The sequence below is a fragment of the Erinaceus europaeus genome, chromosome 23, assembly GCF_950295315.1.
Source record: "Erinaceus europaeus chromosome 23, mEriEur2.1, whole genome shotgun sequence".
Taxonomy (NCBI): Eukaryota; Metazoa; Chordata; class Mammalia; order Eulipotyphla; family Erinaceidae; genus Erinaceus; species Erinaceus europaeus.
The window spans coordinates 10,421,008-10,439,219 of record NC_080184.1 but is presented as its reverse complement, the minus strand read 5'-3'; the positions used below and the strand labels follow the sequence as shown (position 1 = coordinate 10,439,219).

At 40.0% G+C, this 18,212-nt stretch overlaps 3 protein-coding genes across 4 annotated transcripts in view; 2 read left to right on the top strand and 1 right to left on the bottom strand.

The window, feature by feature from the left end:
• The window catches only part of LOC103127427 (zinc finger protein 709-like), a 426,106-nt gene that overhangs the window by 92,026 nt on the left and 315,868 nt on the right, over nucleotides 1-18,212 (top strand). The gene's annotated exons all lie outside the window — the stretch shown is intronic.
• LOC132535538 (zinc finger protein 850-like) overlaps nucleotides 1-18,212 on the top strand; it is a 340,468-nt gene that overhangs the window by 92,041 nt on the left and 230,215 nt on the right. The window contains 1 exon segment of the mRNA XM_060181702.1: nucleotides 250-2,009. Within this exon segment, the coding sequence (XP_060037685.1) occupies nucleotides 250-2,009 (1,760 nt within the window).
• The window catches only part of ZNF317 (zinc finger protein 317), a 371,627-nt gene that overhangs the window by 340,018 nt on the left and 13,397 nt on the right, over nucleotides 1-18,212 (bottom strand). The window lies entirely within an intron of this gene.

The window sequence follows — 18,212 nt, the reverse complement described above, 5'->3', positions numbered from 1 at the left end:
AAATGTTATAATTGTAAACAATGTAGCAAAATGTATCTATGCTCTTCTATAGTTATTACGCATCAGAAAATTCATAGTAGTCAGAAAACTTACAATTGTAAACAATGTAAAAAAACACTTAAGAAGTCAGATCTTATACAACATCATAGAATACATACTGGGAGAAAACGTCACACATATAGGGAGTGTGCAAAAGCCTTTACTAATTATTTAAGCCTCATGAAACATCAAAGAATTAATACTGTGGAGAAACCTTACATTTGTGAAGAATGTGGAAAAGTCTTTACTCAGTCCTCAAGCCTCATGCAACATCATAGAATTCATACTGGGGAGAAACCTTACACTTGTGAAGAATGTGGAAAAGCCTTTACTCAGTCCTCAAACCTCATGCAACATCAAAGAATTCATACAAGGGAGAAACTTTACACTTGTGAAGAATGTGGAAAAGCCTTTACTCAGTCCTCAAACCTCATGCAACATCAAAGAATTCATACTGGGGAGAAACCTTACACTTGTGAAGAATGTGGAAAAGCCTTTACTCAGTCCTCAAGCCTCATGCAACATCAAAGAATTCATACTGGGGAGAAACCTTACACCTGTGAAGAATGTGGAAAAGCCTTTACTCAGTCCTCAAGCCTCATGCAACATCAAAGAATTCATACTGGGGAGAAACCTTACACCTGTGAAGAATGTGGAAAAGCCTTTACTCGGTCCTCAAACCTCATGGAACATCAAAGAATTCATACTGGGGAGAAGCCTTACACTTGTGAAGAATGTGGAAAAGCCTTTACTCAGTCCTCAAGCCTCATGGAACATCATAGAATTCATACTGGGGAGAAACCTTACACTTGTGAAGAATGTGGAAAAGCCTTTACTCAGTCCTCAAGCCTCATGCAACATCAAAGAATTCATACTGGGGAGAAACCTTACACATGTGAAGAATGTGGAAAAGCCTTTACTCAGTCCTCAAGCCTCATGGAACATCATAGAATTCATACTGGGGAGAAACTTTACACTTGTGAAGAATGTGGAAAAGCCTTTACTCAGTCCTCAAGCCTCATGCAACATCAAAGAATTCATACTGGGGAGAAACCTTACACCTGTGAAGAATGTGGAAAAGCCTTTACTCGGTCCTCAAACCTCATGGAACATCATAGAATTCATACTGGGGAGAAACCTTACACATGTGAAGAATGTGGAAAAGCCTTTACTCGGTCCTCAAACCTCATGGCACATCATAGAATTCATAGTGGGGAGAAACCTTACACATGTGAAGAATGTGGAAAAGCCTTTACTCATTCCTCAAACCTCATGAAACATCATAGAATTCATACTGGGGAGAAACCTTACACTTGTGAAGAATGTGGAAAAGCCTTTACTCAGTCCTCAAGTCTTGTGGAACATCATAGAATTCATACTGGGGAGAAACCTTACACTTGTGAAGAATGTGGAAAAGCCTTTACTCAGTCCTCAAGCCTCATACAACATCATAGAATTCATACTGGGGAGAAACCTTACACCTGTGAAGAATGTGGAAAAGCCTTTACTCGGTCCTCAAACCTCATGGAACATCATAGAATTCATACTGCAGAGAACCCTTACACCTGTGATGACTGTGGAAAAGCCTTTTTTTGGCCCTCAAGCATCATGGAACATCATAGAATCCATACTGGGGAGAAACCTTACACCTGTGAAGAATGTGGAAAAGCCTTTACTCAGTCCTCAAGCCTCATGGAACATCATAGAATTCATACTGTGTAGAAACCTTACACTTGTGAAGAATGTGGAAAAGCCTTTACTCAGTCCTCAAACCTCATGGAACATCATAGAATTCATACTGGGGAGAAACCTTACACTTGTGAAGAATGTGGAAAAGCCTTTACTCAGTCCACAAGCCTCAGGAAACATTATAGAATTCATACTGAGAAGAAACCTTACACATGTGAAGAATGTGGAAAAGCCTTCAGTTATTGCTTAAACCTAACACAACACGAGAAAATCCATACTAGGTAGAAACTTTTACACATGCAAACTTGAAAATTAAAAATCAGAATTTTTATATTATGATGGAATTCATCTAGTCTTATCAAATATTGTAGAATTTATCTTAAGTAGAAATCACATAATTGTAAGTAATATGGCAAGTGTAGCCAGCACTGACACATTACTCAATGTCATATATGTTATTAAGTATAGAAGTCTTTAATTTTAACAATATGGTAATGGTTTTACTTAGCTGTTGTGGTCTTCATTTCAACATTATAGAGGTCAAAATAGGAACATATGTACAAATAAAAGAATTTTTAAGTCAGTCATATTCAAATTTACGATTCTAAAAACATGAGCTAACACTGGATGGAAACATGGATGCAAATAATTGGAATATACTGAATTAAATATTAAGTGTAAATTTATATTGACTTTATTTAAATCGGTTCGTTGAAAACATGTCAGATTCATTTTTCTACATCAGAATGCTTACTATGTAACATAATACTATTGAAATTTTTATTTTTTGTATAAAAATAACAAGGTACTGAACAATTGATAGGTAAAATTATTTTCTATGTAATACTTTTATATTGTGCTTGAAGACTTGGAGAGAGAATGTTATATATGTCCTTGAGTTTTTCCAAGAGCTTCATGATATTCTTTTAATCTTTTGATTAAAAAGCATGTGGTATCATTCAGTTCTCTCAGATCTCAGAGACTCTTCTATGTTACATGGAATTCACTGTTATCTCTGTTGCCATGAGAAAATCATAGTAATTGTGTGATGTACAGTATATATAGATAACAAAAAATGAAATGCTGTTTGAAGTTGAGTTATATGTAGCATGGTCCAAGGGAGAAAGAAGACACTGTCTAGGACATCACTGGTTTTGTGGGAAACAGAAGGTCACTCTCTACTTAGATATTTTTACTCATTTCTTTTTAAGAACATTTTCCATGTTCATTAAATTCAGTGGATCTCTATCATTGCAAGGGTTGAAATTTATATTAGTTTTGCTGCTCAAAATATAAATATGCATATATGTATGATCAGAGTGTAAATAAGTGCTTTGGTAAAGGGAATAAAATTTATATTCCAGACGAGACCACTGTTAAATACTGGAGAGAGAACACACTTATAAGTTGATCAGATGATTATGAATGACTAGGAATGCTTGTTCATGGTCTCTGTTCTGTATTTGTAACATAGATCTTAGAATGATATACAGTGCTATATTTAAACTTTATAAGAACTATTACACTGACTTCAGTGTAATAGTAGTAATATTGGTGAGTAATGAAATGTGATGCTTCCACTCACAGTAATTTGCTATAACTCACCATAATTCTGAAACAACTATTTTTCTCTTTTTGTTATCTTTATTTATTGTATACAGACAGCCAGAAATTGACAGGGAAGGGAATTACAGAGAGGAAGCAGCAGCACTGCTTCAGCACTTGCAAAGCTTTTCCCTTGCTGGTGGGGCCTGGGAGACCAAACCTGGGTCCTGCACATTGTGACATGTTCACTCAATCAGGTGAACCACCACTTGGCCCCCTATATTTTTCTTATTTGTCTACTACTTTTTTTTATGAAAGTTCCATCAAACCAGGGTATCCTCTCACATAGGATGGCATTTGTTGATAAGCTGATCTCTAGGTCCTCAGGAATAACAATCTGTACACTAATACTGAGTGATTTCTCCAATCTTAATTCAAAATTATCAGAAACAGATTTCAATTGCTAATAATGATATGTTGACCAGTTTTACCATATTTTACCAGGGACATGGAACATAAAATTCAATATTTCTATAGTTTTAGATCAAAGACAGTCTATGTATTAAAAAGACTCAGTCTGTGTTTTAAGAAGTTCTAGACATATGGTCTATTTTTACCCTCTCATATTAATTAACTAGTGGTTTATATGTTTACACTTTAATAGGATTATACATAAACACCACTCCCACCACCAAAAGACTGTGTCCCATCCCCACCACCCACCTCAGCCCCGCCTCCCCCCCTCCCGCCGTACCTGGAAACCCAATTGCCACCCTCCCTTTCACCACAGTAGTTTTACATTGGTGCCCTGCTCTCAATTTAATCAGATCCTGCTTTTAGTTTCCCTTTCTGTTCTTCTTTCTCAACTTCTGTTGATGAATGGGGACATTCCATACTAATCTTTATCTATTTGACTTAGCTGATTTAACGTAATTCCTTCTAGCTCTGTCCAAGATGGGTCAGATAAGGTGGGCTCATGGTTCTTAATAGCTGCATAGTATTTCATTGTGTATATGTACCACAGCTTTCTCAGCCACTCATCTGCTGTTGGGCACCTGGGTTCCTTCCAGGTTTTAGCTATTATGAATTGAACATAGGAGAACACATATTATTAATTGAACATAGGAGTACACACATCTTTTTGGTTGGGCATTATGGAATCCTTGGGGTATATCCCCAGGAGAGGAATTGCTGGGTCATATGGAAGATCTATGTCTAGCCTTGTGAGAGTTCTCCAGACTGCTCTCCAGAGAGGCTGGGCCAATTTACATTCCCACCAGCAGTCTAGAAGAGTTCCTCTGTCCCCACAGCCTCTCCAGCATTTGTTGCTGCTGTCCTTTTTGAGGTATGCCATTTTCACAGGAGTGAGGTGGTATCACAATGTTGTCTTTATTTCCATTTCTCTGACAATCAGCTACCTGGAACCATTTTTCATATGTTTGCTAGCCTTTTGGATCTCCTCTGAAGTGAATGTCTTGTTCATAGCCTGTGCCCATTTTGGATGGGATCATTTGCTTTTTTGGTGCTAAGTTTGCTGAGTTATCTGTATATTAGTCTCTTGTCTGATGTTTGGCATGTGAAGATCTTCTCCATTCTGTGAGGGGTCTCTTTGTTTGAGTGATAGTTTCTTTGGCTGTGCAGAAGCTTTTCAATTTGATGTAGTCCCATTGGTTTGTTTCTGCTTTAGTCTTCCTTGCAATCGGGTTTGTTTCATAAAAGATGTCCTTGAGGTTTAGGTGGGAAAGTGTTTCACCAATGTTTTCCTTTAAGTATTTCATAGTTTCTGGTACGAAATCCAGGTCTTTGACACATTTGGAGTTGATTTTTGTTTCTGGTGAGATAAGGTGGTTCAATTTCATTCTTCTGCATGTTATAACCCAGTTTTCCCAGCACTATTTATTGAAGATAGCTTCCTTCTTCCATTTACTACTTTGGGCACCCTTATCAAAGATTAGATGTCCATAGGTGTGGGGGCTTAGATGTGGGCTTTCAATTCTGTTCCACTGGTTGTGTGCCTATTTTTGTTCCAGGACCAGGCTGTTGTATTGATGATGGCATTATGATATAATATATAATGCCTCCATTTCTGTTTCTTTTCCTCAAGATGGTTTTGGCAATTGTAGGTGTTTTCTGGTTCCAGATAAATGAATGTAGTTTTTTGTTCTATTTTCTTAAAGATGCTTGGTGGAGCTTTGATGGGTATTGCATTAAATTTGTATATGGCTCTGGGGAGAATATTCATTTTGATGGTATTTATTCTTCCGATCCATGAGCATGGGATGTCTTTCCATTTCTTTGTATCAGTTTCTATTTCCTTAAAGAGTGACTCATAGTTTTCAGTATACAAGTCTTTCACTTCTTTGGTCAGTTTTACTCCTAGGTATTTTATTGATTTTGTTGCAACAGTGAATGGGAGTGATTTCTGAATATCTTCTTCTTCAGTTTTAGTGTTTTCATAAGAAAAGCCACTGATTTTTGTACATTGATTTTGTAGTCTGACACCTTGCTATATTGCCTAATAACTTCCAGTAGTTTTCTGCTGGATTCTTTAGGTTTTTCTATGTATACTATCATGTCATCTGCAAATACTGAGAGTTTGACTTCTTCTCTTCCAATCTGTATTCCTTTGATTTCTTTCTCTTGCCTGATTGCTATGGCAAGAACTTCCAATACTATGTTGAAGATCAATGGTGATAGTGGGCAGCCCTGTCTAGTCCCTGATCTGAGGGGAAATGCTTTCAACTTCTGTCCATTGAGTATGATGTTGGCTGTTGGTTTTCTATATATGGATTCCACTATCTTGAGGAATTTCCCACCTATTCCCATTTTTTGTAGTTTTGAGCATGAATGGGTGTTGGATTTTGTCAAAGGCTTTCTCTGCATCTATTGAGATAATTTTTGGCTTTGCTTCTATTGATGTGGTGAATGACATTGATAGACTTACGTATGTTGAACCAGCCTTGCATTTCTGGGATGAATCCCACTTGGTCGTGATGAACAATCTTTTTGATGTGCTGTTGTATCCGTTTGGCCAAGATCTTGTTTAATATTTTGGCATCTATGTTCATCAGAGATATTGGTCTGTAGTTTTCCTTTTTTGTTGTGTCTCTATCTGATTTTGGTATCAGGGTGATGTTGGCTTCATAGAAGGTGGAAGGGAGTGCCCTCATTTCTTCTATCTTATGGAAAAGCTTTAGGAGGATGGGCATTAACTGTTTCCTGAAGGTTTTGTAGAATTCGTTTGTGAAGCCATCTGGTCCAGGACTTTTGTTGTTGGGGAGATTCTTAATAACAGTTTCTATTTCTTTGTCTGTGATTGGCGCATTTAGGTTTTGTAGTTCTTCTTTGTTCAGTTTTGGAAGGACATATATTTCTTGAATTCTTCCATTTCTTCCAGATTTTCTAGGTTGGTGGTGTATAGTTCTTCATAGAAGTCTCGCATGATTTTCTGGATTTCTGTGGTGTCAGTTGTTATATCTCCTCTATCATTTACAATTCTATAAATTTGAGTCTTCTCCCTTTTTTGTTTAGTGAGTCTGGCTAGGGGTTTGTCAATCTTGTTTAATCTTTCAAAGAACCAACAATTGGCTTCAATGATCTTCTGTATGGTTCTCTTATTTTTGATGTTGTTTATTTCTGCTCTAAACTTAGTGATTTCTGTCCTTTTGGTTCTTTTAGGGTTCCTTTGTTCCTCTTCCTCTAAGTCCTTAATGTTTGTAGTAAGGTTATTTATTTGGGTTTTTTCTTGTTGTTTAATATGTGATTGTATGGCTATGAGTTTCCCTCTCAGTAGTGCTTTAGCAGTGTCCCAAATATTTTGATTGGTTGTGTCTTCATTTTCATTTGTTTCCAGGAACATTTGTATTTCCTGCTTGAGTGTCTCTCTGACCCAGTGGCTCTTAAAAAGTATGTTGTTTAGTTTCCAGATTCTGTGACTTTTAATAATTTTCTGTTTGTTGTTAAATGTTAGTTTTAATCCACTGTGGTCTGAGAAGATATTTGGGATGATTTCAGTGCTCTTGAATTTATTGATGCTGTGGCCTAACATGTGGTCTATCCTTGAGTATGTGTTGTGTGGATTTGAAAAGAATGTGTATTCCAATTTTGGGTGGTGAAGAGCTTGAAAATGTCCAAGAGGTCTAGTCTTTCCGTCTCTTCATTTAATTCTCATTTCTTTGTTGATTCTGTGTTTTGTTGATCTGTCTAAGTGTGAGAGTGCAGTCTCCCACTATTATTGTATTACTATTCATGTATCTTTGGAGTTCTTTCAGTAGGTGCTTGATATATTTAGATGGTCCCTTATTGGGTGCATAGATGTTAATATTGTTATATCTTCTTGGCTGATTGATCCTTTAATCATTATGTAATGACCTTGCCTATCTTTTATTACTGAAAGACAAGATTCCCCTACTCCCTCACTCCTGGTCCTGAAAGAGAAGAGTCCTTGCACTATGACCACTTGTAACTGTGAAAACCACTGTCTAATTGTGATAACCACTGCCTCTGTAATCCAAGGATAATTTAACTTACACATCCTAGTTTAAAATAATATCATAATGCCCATTCTGGGCCAGAGTCTGCAGGGTGACGACCATGGTTCTCAGTCCACAATTTAAAATAACATTAGCTTTCTCCTCCACCCAATTTTGGGTCCAGTCTCCTTGAATTTCAGCATTCCCTAACATAAATAATACATAGCTGGAGAATTTTTTCTATTTTCTTTTCTATTTCTCTATTTATTTTAAAATTTCTTTATTGGGAGATTAATGTTGAACAGTTGACATTAAATACAATAGTTTGTACATGCATAACATTTCTCAGTTTTCCACATAACAATATTATTTTTGTTTTTTTGTTTGTTTGCTTGTTTGTTTATTACCAAAGTTCTGCTTAGCTCTACTTTTATTTAGTTCTGCAAATTGAACCATGGAGCTCAGAATCTTATGCATCTCAGGCATGAAGGTCATTTACACAACCATTGTGCTGTGTCACCAGCCCAGCATGAACTGCTTCATCCTCTTCCTCATGTCCATCAATCAGAGGAGTAGGATAGCTAGTATTTTCTCCATAACTATATCTATGGGAATCCCCCAACACAGTGCCATATCCCATCCCCCCCAATGGAAGGTCCTCTGCCGGGATAGCCTGAGGGTACTTCTTCCCGAGCTAGTGCTCTCTGGGTTGGAGAGAACTCAACTGGAGCTGATCTAGGCTGCTGTGTGGGAGAGGGATCAGGAACTCATGCTGCACCAACTTCCGCAGGAGATACACTCTGGAACTCTCGGAGCCAGAAAGCAATTTCCAAGTGTCTTTAATCAGAAGAGCAGCTGTTTTTATACTCTCCAAGTAGGGTGGAAACAGGATGTGATATAGAGAGGGTGGAGAGAAAAGTGACTGGTGAAAATCAGAGTGTGACAAGGAGGGGGCGGAACAGGCGAGAATCCTATAACTGAACCACCAATGCCCTGGAGTGCTTTATGTAAAAGTGATTTATGTAAATAGACCAAACCTTTGGATCAGTAAATCCCTATATAGGCATATGGATAAGAAGAAGCCAGGGGGAGGTGGCAACTACCCAACAGTCCTCTGTTTATTACCCTGGGAGTATGGACCAAATACCTCTACAGGGTGCAGAAAGTGGGAGGTATGATTTCTGTAATTGTTTTTCCACTGGACATAGGCTGATCAACACCCCCATCCTGCTCCTATGTTTCCCTATTGGGGTAGAGCTTTAGGGAGGTGGGGTTCCACAACACACTGGTGAGGTTGTATGACAGATAGGCGTCTTAGATACCCCTCACCTGAAGATGTGGCTTCTCAGCTTTTTCTTGGCCACCACAGAATTTTCCTTTGCCAGAACTCTGGACTCTACTTGCCTTATTTTCAGTGCCTCACTTTTCAAATATTTTGGCGCTAAAACTTGAGAGGGGCTAGAATATAGCTTCTCCCTCTGGGTGTTTCATGTCACACTATCCTAACACAGGTCCCCATCTGGTGGAGGGAATATTCACAGGAAGTGAAATAGTATAACTCTCTCCCTCCCACCCCCATCAATTAAACTCTGTCCTATAAAATAAATTACATGAAGTAAAATAAAAAAATAGGGACTGACTGAGTGGTATTACACCTGACTGAACATGTATGATAATGCACAAAGACCTGGGTTGAACCCCCAGTCCCCACCTGCAGGGAGAAAGCTTTGTGAGTCGTGAGCAGTGCTGCAAGTGTCTCTTGTATCCCTCTCTATCACTGCCTTACCTCTCAATTTCAGGATGTCTATTTACAGTACATAAGATTATGAAATGAATAAAGAAATACAAAAATAGAGAATAAAGACATTAATAGGCAGCCCCATGCTGCCAACAGAGCACACTGAGTTGAGAAGCCTCAGGAGTAGCCAAGACAGGTCATAGGAATCCACACTGAGGCCTAAGATGGATCACTGGGTTAGAAATAAGGAAGGGTAGTCCAGGAGGTGGCACAGTGGATAAAGCTGTGGACTTTCATGTGAGATGTCCCGAGTTCAGTCCTGGACAGCACATATATCACGGTGATGTATGATTATTTCTCCTTCCTCCTATATTTCTTATGAATAAAAAAATAATCTTAAAAAGGGGCGGTAGTAGTGACCTCAGACACATGGCTGCTATGGGGAACATTGGAGCCTCTCTGAGGCAACCTTTTCTATCTAAGCTCTGAAGGCTGACACTCTCCAGCCACATCCAGACTCTAGAGTCACTGAAGTGTCCTCCTCAAGAAGTGAAATAGCAGGAGACATGTGCAACCAAAAGGAGGAAGCAAGAACCCTGTGCACATTGAGAAGCAGCACTTACTTTCTAGAGTGACTTTCTTCATTTGCAAGCACTACCCATAAGCAGCCCAGACTGGAAAGAGCACTGGCCAAACCCTAGATTCTAAATAGATGGAGCTATTCTCACACTCATGAGGATTCTGACCACAGCATTGCTTTAGTGCCTCAATCCTGGAAATATGAATCAGAAAGTCAAAACAATATGGAATCAAGCACTGACCTAGCTATATGGCAGGAGAGCTGTTCAATCAGTTTCTAAAGAGGGTGAGCCGGGAGAATAGCAGTCACAGGAAATCATGAAAAAGAGGTGAAAATACCAGCAGAAAACAACTTAAACATTTTAGAGAGCAGACAGGGTGCCCCTGAGTCAGGCCGGTTCCTGCTTTTCTCTCCAGGCCCTGCTCAGACTGCACTGAAGACAGCAAGGAACCTGGGAGGAAGATGATGTATGTTGGAGCCAAGAATGAAAATCAAGAACTATTGTCTCAAACATGACAGGACTTGTCTGGAAGCAGCCTAGGGGATTAAAGTCACCCTACTGTGTCTCCTCTGCTGTGACTAGGTCCCCAAGACCTGCTGTGTTCCCACTTGGGGAACACACACCAGGCTCTGCCCTCAATTGTTTGCCAGCATGGATACCCTTGGGGTTTGAGTCTAATTATCCATGGAGCCAGGGGTGTGAAGTACAGACTCCTGTCCCAGCTTGAGTGTGGGGGTCTGAGTTTGCACTAGCCCACTGATCTGTTGTGGGGCATCAAGGAAAGACTAGATAACCCTAGGCAGCAGTATCAGGTTGGGGAGAGATGATTAGGATCCAATTATTAAATTTATGCTGGTGGCCTGAGGAAGAGCAAAAGTTCACTGTGCAGAATGCCTCTCTTGCTTTGTGCATGGCTCAGTGTTTGTTTAACATTCTGTCTCTCTATATAAGTGAAAATATGACTGCATTTTTTGACTCATCTTGGATGGAGCTAGAAGGAATTGTGTTAAGTGAGTTAGGTGAGAAAGAGAAAGACTAGTATGGGATGATCCCACTCATAAAAAGAAGTTTAGAAGGGAGTCACACAGTAGCAAAGCAGGTTAAGCACACATGGCGCAAAGATCAAGGACCGGCATAAGGATCCCGGTTCAAGCCCCCGGCTCCCCACCTGCAGGGGAGTCACTTCACAGGGAGTGAAGCAAGTCTGCAGTGTCTGTCGTTCTCTCCTCCTCTCTGTCTTCCCCTCCTCTCTCTCCATTTCTCACTCTCCTATCTAACAAGGAAAACAAGAATAACTACACAATAAAACAACAAGGGCAAAAAAGGGGGAAAAAACCTATTACAGATGCCAGATGGTGATAGTGGACCTGGCTGAGTACACACATTGCTCTGCTCACTTCCTGGGCTCAACTTCTGGTCTCTGATGGTGGAAGAGAGTAAAGACTGGAGCTGCAGCACTATATGTGTGTCTCTCCATCCCCTTGTTTATTTGTTTTGCTTTGTTTTGTTTTTATCTCCAGGGTTGTTGCTGGGGCTTTATGCCTGCACTACAAATACACTGCTCCTGGGAGGCTCCCCACGCCCCTTTTGTTGCCCTTGTTTATCGTTGTTGTCATTGTTGGATAGGACATAGAGAAATTGAGATAGGGGAAGACAGAAAGGGGAAGATAAATATAGACACTTGCACACTTGCTTCACCACCTGTGAGGTGACTCCCCTGCAAGTGGGGAGCCTGGGGCTCAAACTGGGATCCTTATGCTGGTCTTTGTGATTCCCTACACATGCACATAACCTGCTGCTCTACTGCACAGCCCCCTATCTTTCCCTTTCTATCCTACAAAAAATTAAAGAATAAAAATATTGTTTAATATGACTACAAGTAGCTGAGCTAATTAGTTGGGTGGGTATGCAAATCATTTTCAAGTGAGACACCCAAGTCTCTGGTTCAATCTCCAGATTATCATAAATCAGAAACAGTGTTATGATAAAATTATGAGGAACATAAACAATAACAAATTCTGTTTCCCAGCTGGAACAGGCAGTGAGCAGGACCCCATATTCTCAATTTCTGCACACTACAGTGAGGCCACTATAAGTGTGTGAACACTCTTCATGCATCTCTTCATGGCCCTCACGTTAAGGTGGGGGACTGCTTAGGATTCTCCAACAGGCAGAGGGAAGATAGCATAATGGTTATGCAAACAAACTCTTATGCCTGAGGCTTCAAAGTCCCAGGTTCAATACCCTCTCTACCATAAACCAGAGCTGAACAGTGCTCTGGTTAAACAAAAACAAAAACAATAAGATTCACCAACAGCCTTATTAGAAGACAGGACAATTCTGAAACACTTTTACTGGATTCAAATGAAGCAGCTCCAGGAACAATTTAACAGAAATCTACAATTTATCACTAAGAAAAATAAAAGTAGGGGGTCGGGCGGTAGCTCAATGGCTTCAGCACAACTGGCGCAAAGCTCAAGGACCAGCATTAGGATCCCGGTTTGAGCCCCAGCTCCACACCTTCAGGAAAGTCACTTCACAAACTGTGGAGAAGGTCTGCAGGTGTCTATATTTCTCTCCCCATCTCTGTCTTCCCTTCCTTTCCATTTCTCTCTGTCCTATCCAGTAACAATAACTACAACAATAAAAAAAACAAGGGTAACAAGAGAGAACTTTTGGGGACTTTTTTAGAAAGTGAACCGCCTGAGATGAAATTAGAGTATACTATGAAAGGTAAGGTCTCACCCGAGTCTACGGCCATACCACCCTGAACATGCCCAATCTCGTCTTGCCATGGTTTTTTAACAGTCTAATAAATTTGACAATTTTATAAACCCCATGCAAAAAGAGCTTTTAAAAAATTTTCAAAGACAATAAGTTTGTCTTCTTGATTTTTCTTCTTTCTAACTTGTGAATAAAATGCAATAGATCTATGTACATTGATTTTTGTATTCTTCTATTTTCTGAGCTCTAATATTTTTTTTTATATTTTTGGTTGTGTAGGGTTTTATTTGTATATTATGCTTTTTTTTTATTTGTATATTATGCTTTCTACAAATATGTCTTTCTACTCTAAGCTAGCCTGTAGGAAATGCAAAACTTAACATTGGCTAAATGACCATCTAGCCTAAAACAGTTTACAGATTCAATTAAAATCCCATTAAAATTCCACTAACATTTTTTTAAGGAATAGAACAAACAACATTTTTTAAAGGGTCTAGAACTTTCAACTTTAAAATTTTATGAAATTACAAAACACCACCACTAACAAAATTAGTGATTTAATATTGATTAACAAAATTATAAGATAGCAGGAGTATAATTCCACACCTTTCCCACCATCAGAGTTCTGTGTTTCCAGTTCCTCCATTGGAAACTGCATTAGTTCTCCCAAGATCACAGATTTAGGTTGACTATTCTTTCTCTCTTTCTTTCTTCATTTATTTATTTATTTATTTTTAAATATTTGTTTATTCCCTTTTGTTGCCCTTGTTGTTTTATTGTTGTAGTCATTGTTGGATAGGACAGAGAGAAATGGAGAGAGGAGGGGAAGACAGAGAGGGGGAGAGAAAGATAGAAAAAAAAGTCACTGTCTAAAGGATGGTGATTGTATAATGATGGGAACATGTGTGCAAGACATGTGAAAGACTCAAATGGAGGTTTTAACTATATTTCAGGACCCACTAAAAGAGATTGGTGACCTGCATGCCTACTTAGAAGAGATCTTTGAGCTACAAGAGGACTGGGATGATGCCTGTGGAAAATTTTCACCTCTACTCCCATCAGCTAGAGTTCTACCAGATTTATTTCCTTTAAGAAGATGCCTGTCAAATTTATTTCCTCAGGGAGAGGCCCACAGACCACCAGCTCTTCTAGCCTTGCATGAGCTCAGCCCCAGGCTTCCTGCCTTCACACCCTTCCTCAGCTGCAAGGGGGACTGGCCTTCACCTTCAGGGCTGCCTGACAGAAGCCTGCAAATGGACTCCCAGCCCTAGTCCACAGAGAAGCTCTTCTGGGCACTACTTCAGCCTCTAGTCACAACTTCAGGAGCTTCTCCACACCTCACAACTCAGGCCTCTGGCTCCTCTGAGTCCAGGGCTCCATGAACATGCCAAATGGCCCGTGGAGTCCCACCCAGAGGCTTCCAGATGTCTGTTCCAGTAATAAGCCCCATCCTTCCCCTCTGTTTTCTGCTCATGGTATACAAACACACACACACACACACACGGGTTGTGCATGACCCTGAGTTCCTGCCCTAACTCTAAATCCACCTGGGATCAGTCCCCAGGTGCAATTCCAGCTTCTCTGCTCTCTGACCTTTATTACCTGATGGGGCTATAGGGACCTAGGTTCTTGAGTCAAGACTTCAGCTAAAACTGAGTAAGGAAAGTGGCATAACAGCAGCACTCTGAGTTATAAATAGCTTCATTGGGGCATGCAGGGCATGTTTTCTAACTGGTGCAGTAGACAATAAGAAATTATCAGACCATCCATCAATATAATTTATTAAATAATGTATGTAAGATGTGCCAATGGATAATGAGAACAAAATGCATGCTGTACTCACTAACAATGTATGATTTTGATCAATAAGCATATATAAGCCCTGGGATTGTGAATAAAGCTGAATCACTGACATAAGGGTTCTGCCTAGCCCTGTCTTTGTATCAGTCCATCTTTCCTCAAGGGTCTTAAATACTGACTGTGATAGCCTTGGCAGGAGAAGCATGAGAAGATGCTAAAGCTCATCTTTGAAGCTGAAAATCATGTGATACGAGGACTGTTCAGCCCTCTTGCTACAGACCACTCCAATATCTATCTGTTTCAGTGAGGGCTTATTTCCCTCCAACCTGGCTCTCTCCAGCACCAGAGCTCTGCTCTCCACTTTTCTCAGAGAATTTAATGCATGTGTTTGTTGTGAAATTCCTTGACTAATTAATTCCTTTGATTTGTAGAGATGTTTAGAATATTGTTTTCCTGCTTGGATTTTCCTGAAGGAAACATAGTTTCAGCTTTGTAGAAGAAATTTCAGAACAGCATGATGGCTTGCTCATAACTATCATTTAACTGACATTTCTCTTCTTTCTAATTCAGTTTCTATACAATTAAATTTTAGATTATGTCAGATAATTCAATATGCCTTGGGATATTTATCTTATATATTTTTTCTTTTATTTATTTATTTATTTATAAAAAAGAAGACATTATCCTGGTGGCATCTGGAACCTCGTGATTGAAAAGAGAGTTAACATACGATGCCAAACAAATTGTTGAGCAATCATGGACCCAAAGCTTGGAATAGTGGAGAGGAAGTGTTAGGGGGATACTCACTGCAAACTCTAGTGTACTTCTGCTTTCAGGTATATATTTTGCAGTAGTTTATGGATATGTGTGAACATAAGCTCTCTCTCACAGAAACTGGTGTATATCTAGATTTTGGAACTTTGTTAGAAAGTGAACCACCTGTGATGAAATTAGAGTGTACTATAAAAGGAAATGTCTCACCTGAGTAATGAAGCTGAAGGGTTGTCATTCCACATGTGAAGTCTCTGGACACAGTCTGAGGTGAAGCATGTTGAGGTGGCAATTGTTGCGTTGATTAGGTTGTGATCAGCGGATGCAATATTATTTGGTATGGATTGGGAGAGGCATACTGGAAAGTGGACCCTATCCAAGGGTTCCAGGACTGGGGTAAGTAGGGGCTCTATAGTGGAGATGTGAGGTTCCTGCTATCTTTTTAATCACCAGGTTCCAGATGCCACCAGGATGCTGGCCAGGCTTCCCTGGATTGAAGACCCCACCAATGTGTCCTGGAGCTCAGCTTCCCCAGAGACACACCCTACTAGGGAAAGAGAGAGGCAGACTGGGAGTATGGACCAACCAGTCAATGCCCATGTTCAGTGGGGAAGCAATTACAGAAGCCAGACCTTCTACCTTCTGCAACCCTCAATGACCCTGGGTCCATGCTCCCAGAGAGATAGATAATGGGAGGGCTATCAGGGAAGGGGGTGGGATACGGAGATTGGGTGGTGGGAATTGTGTGGAGTTGTACCCCTCTTACCCTATGGTTTTGTTAATTAATCCTTTCTTAAATTTAAAAAATTAAAAAAATAAAATAAAAAAGAAGACATTAACAAAATAATAGGATAAGAGGGGGGTACAACTCCATACAATCCCCAGCATCAGATCTCCGTATCCCATCCCCTCATCTGATAGCTTTCCCATTCTCTATCCCTCTGGGAGTATGGACTTAAGGTCATAGTGGGATGCAGAAGGTAGAAGGTCTGGCTTCTGTAATTGCTTCCTCGCTGAACATGGGTGTTTACAAGATGATCTATCCTCCCAGACTGTCTATCTCTCTACCTAGTAGAGTGGGTCTCTGGGGAAGTGGAGCTCCAGGACATATTGGTGGGGTCGTCTGTCCAGGGTATTCTGGTCTGCATCATGCTAGCATCTGGAACCTGGTGGCTGAAAAGAGAGCAAAACCAAACAAATTGTTGAACAAGCATGGACCTAAAGGCTGCAATAGTGCATATGAAGTAGTGGGGGTGTCCTCTATTTTGTAGATAGCTAGTAGGAATATTTTTGTTATATTTGACAGGGCCTGTGGTTATACTAGTTTTTTTTTCCCTGAGCCAGAAATCTGGTATGTAGGTGGATTCAGGTAATTGTCTGGGGAGATGATGTCATGGCTGCAAAAGAAACAGAAAGCTGGATTAGGAAAGAGAGTAACTCCTGAATATGAGAAAGGGGTATAAATATTGTTGACTGTAAACCCCATCGATTTGATATTGTCTGGGGCCCATATTCAGCTTAGGAGCCTATGTGACCTCTGCATCCCTATATATCTGAGCTCACATTCTGTGATCATGAGTAGGAACATTCCAAGCTGCCCCAATATCAACCCATCTTCCTCAGGTGTAGAACAGAGTATGTTGTCCAACCTCCCTTTGGAGGATGGGACATTCTCAATCATTGTTGATCCTAGTTGAGGGTAAGGTTCATGGGAGCCCATAGACGTGTCTCTTTTGTTGTTCCTGATAGAGATGACCAGTAACAATAGAGAGAGGGATTTATTTGAGGTCTAGGCCCATCATGTCTGTTTGGGAACCTCAGGACTCCATGAGTAGGGCCCCAGTTGATGTGGTTGTCTGATAGTGACTAAAGAGTCATCATTAAAGCAAGCCAGTCTCTTGTCCTTATTCAGCTTTTGCAGTCCTTGCTTTGCTAAGGTTAGCTTTGGAGTGAGGGAGAGAGCTGTAATAGGAAGTAGGTGAGGAGGGTATCTAAGTCTAATTGGATACTATTTCATTAGGAACTTCATACTGACTCACTGCAGACTATTGTGTACTTTTGCTGTCAGGTATATATTTTGCCCTAGTTTATGGACAGGTGTGAACACATGCTCTATCTCACAGGACCTAGGTTTTGGGAATTTGTCAGGAAGTTAGCCACCTAGAATAGAATTAGATAATACTATGAAAGGAAAGGTCTAACCTGAGTAATGAAGCTGAAAGGTTGACATTCCACACCTGAAGTCTCTGGACACAGTGTGAAGAGAAGCATACAAAGGTGGTACTTGTTGTGTTGATTATGTTGGGATCAGAGGATGCACTATTATTTGGTGTAAATTGAGAGAAGCATGCAGAAAAGTGCACCCCACCCTGGAGATTCCAGTAGTGGGGTAAATATAGGCTCTATAGGGGAAATGTGAGGTTCCTGCTGTCTTAGGGTTCAAGAAGACAATAGATAGTTATTATTATAACCACACTATTTGGCAATTGCGTTAATTTAGAAAAATCCCTTTGTTAGGATTTGCTGTGTCATACCCAATATCACCATAATTTATGTTTATTGATATTATTTGTATATAGCTGTGCCACTGGTTGCTTCTATTCTCCCTGGTCTAGACTTATGAGAGAGTCAACATATCAAAGACTCAGCCTATGTATTAAAAAGACTCAGTCTGTGCTTTAAAATGTTTGAGATAAAGATGAGTATAGGATGATCCCACTCATCAACAGAAGTTGAGTAAGAAGATCTGAAAGGGAAACTAAAAGCAGGACCTGACCAAATTGTAAGTAGCACACCAATGTAAAAACCCTGTGGTGATGGGTAGACATGCAGCTTCCTGGGCCAGTAGGGGGT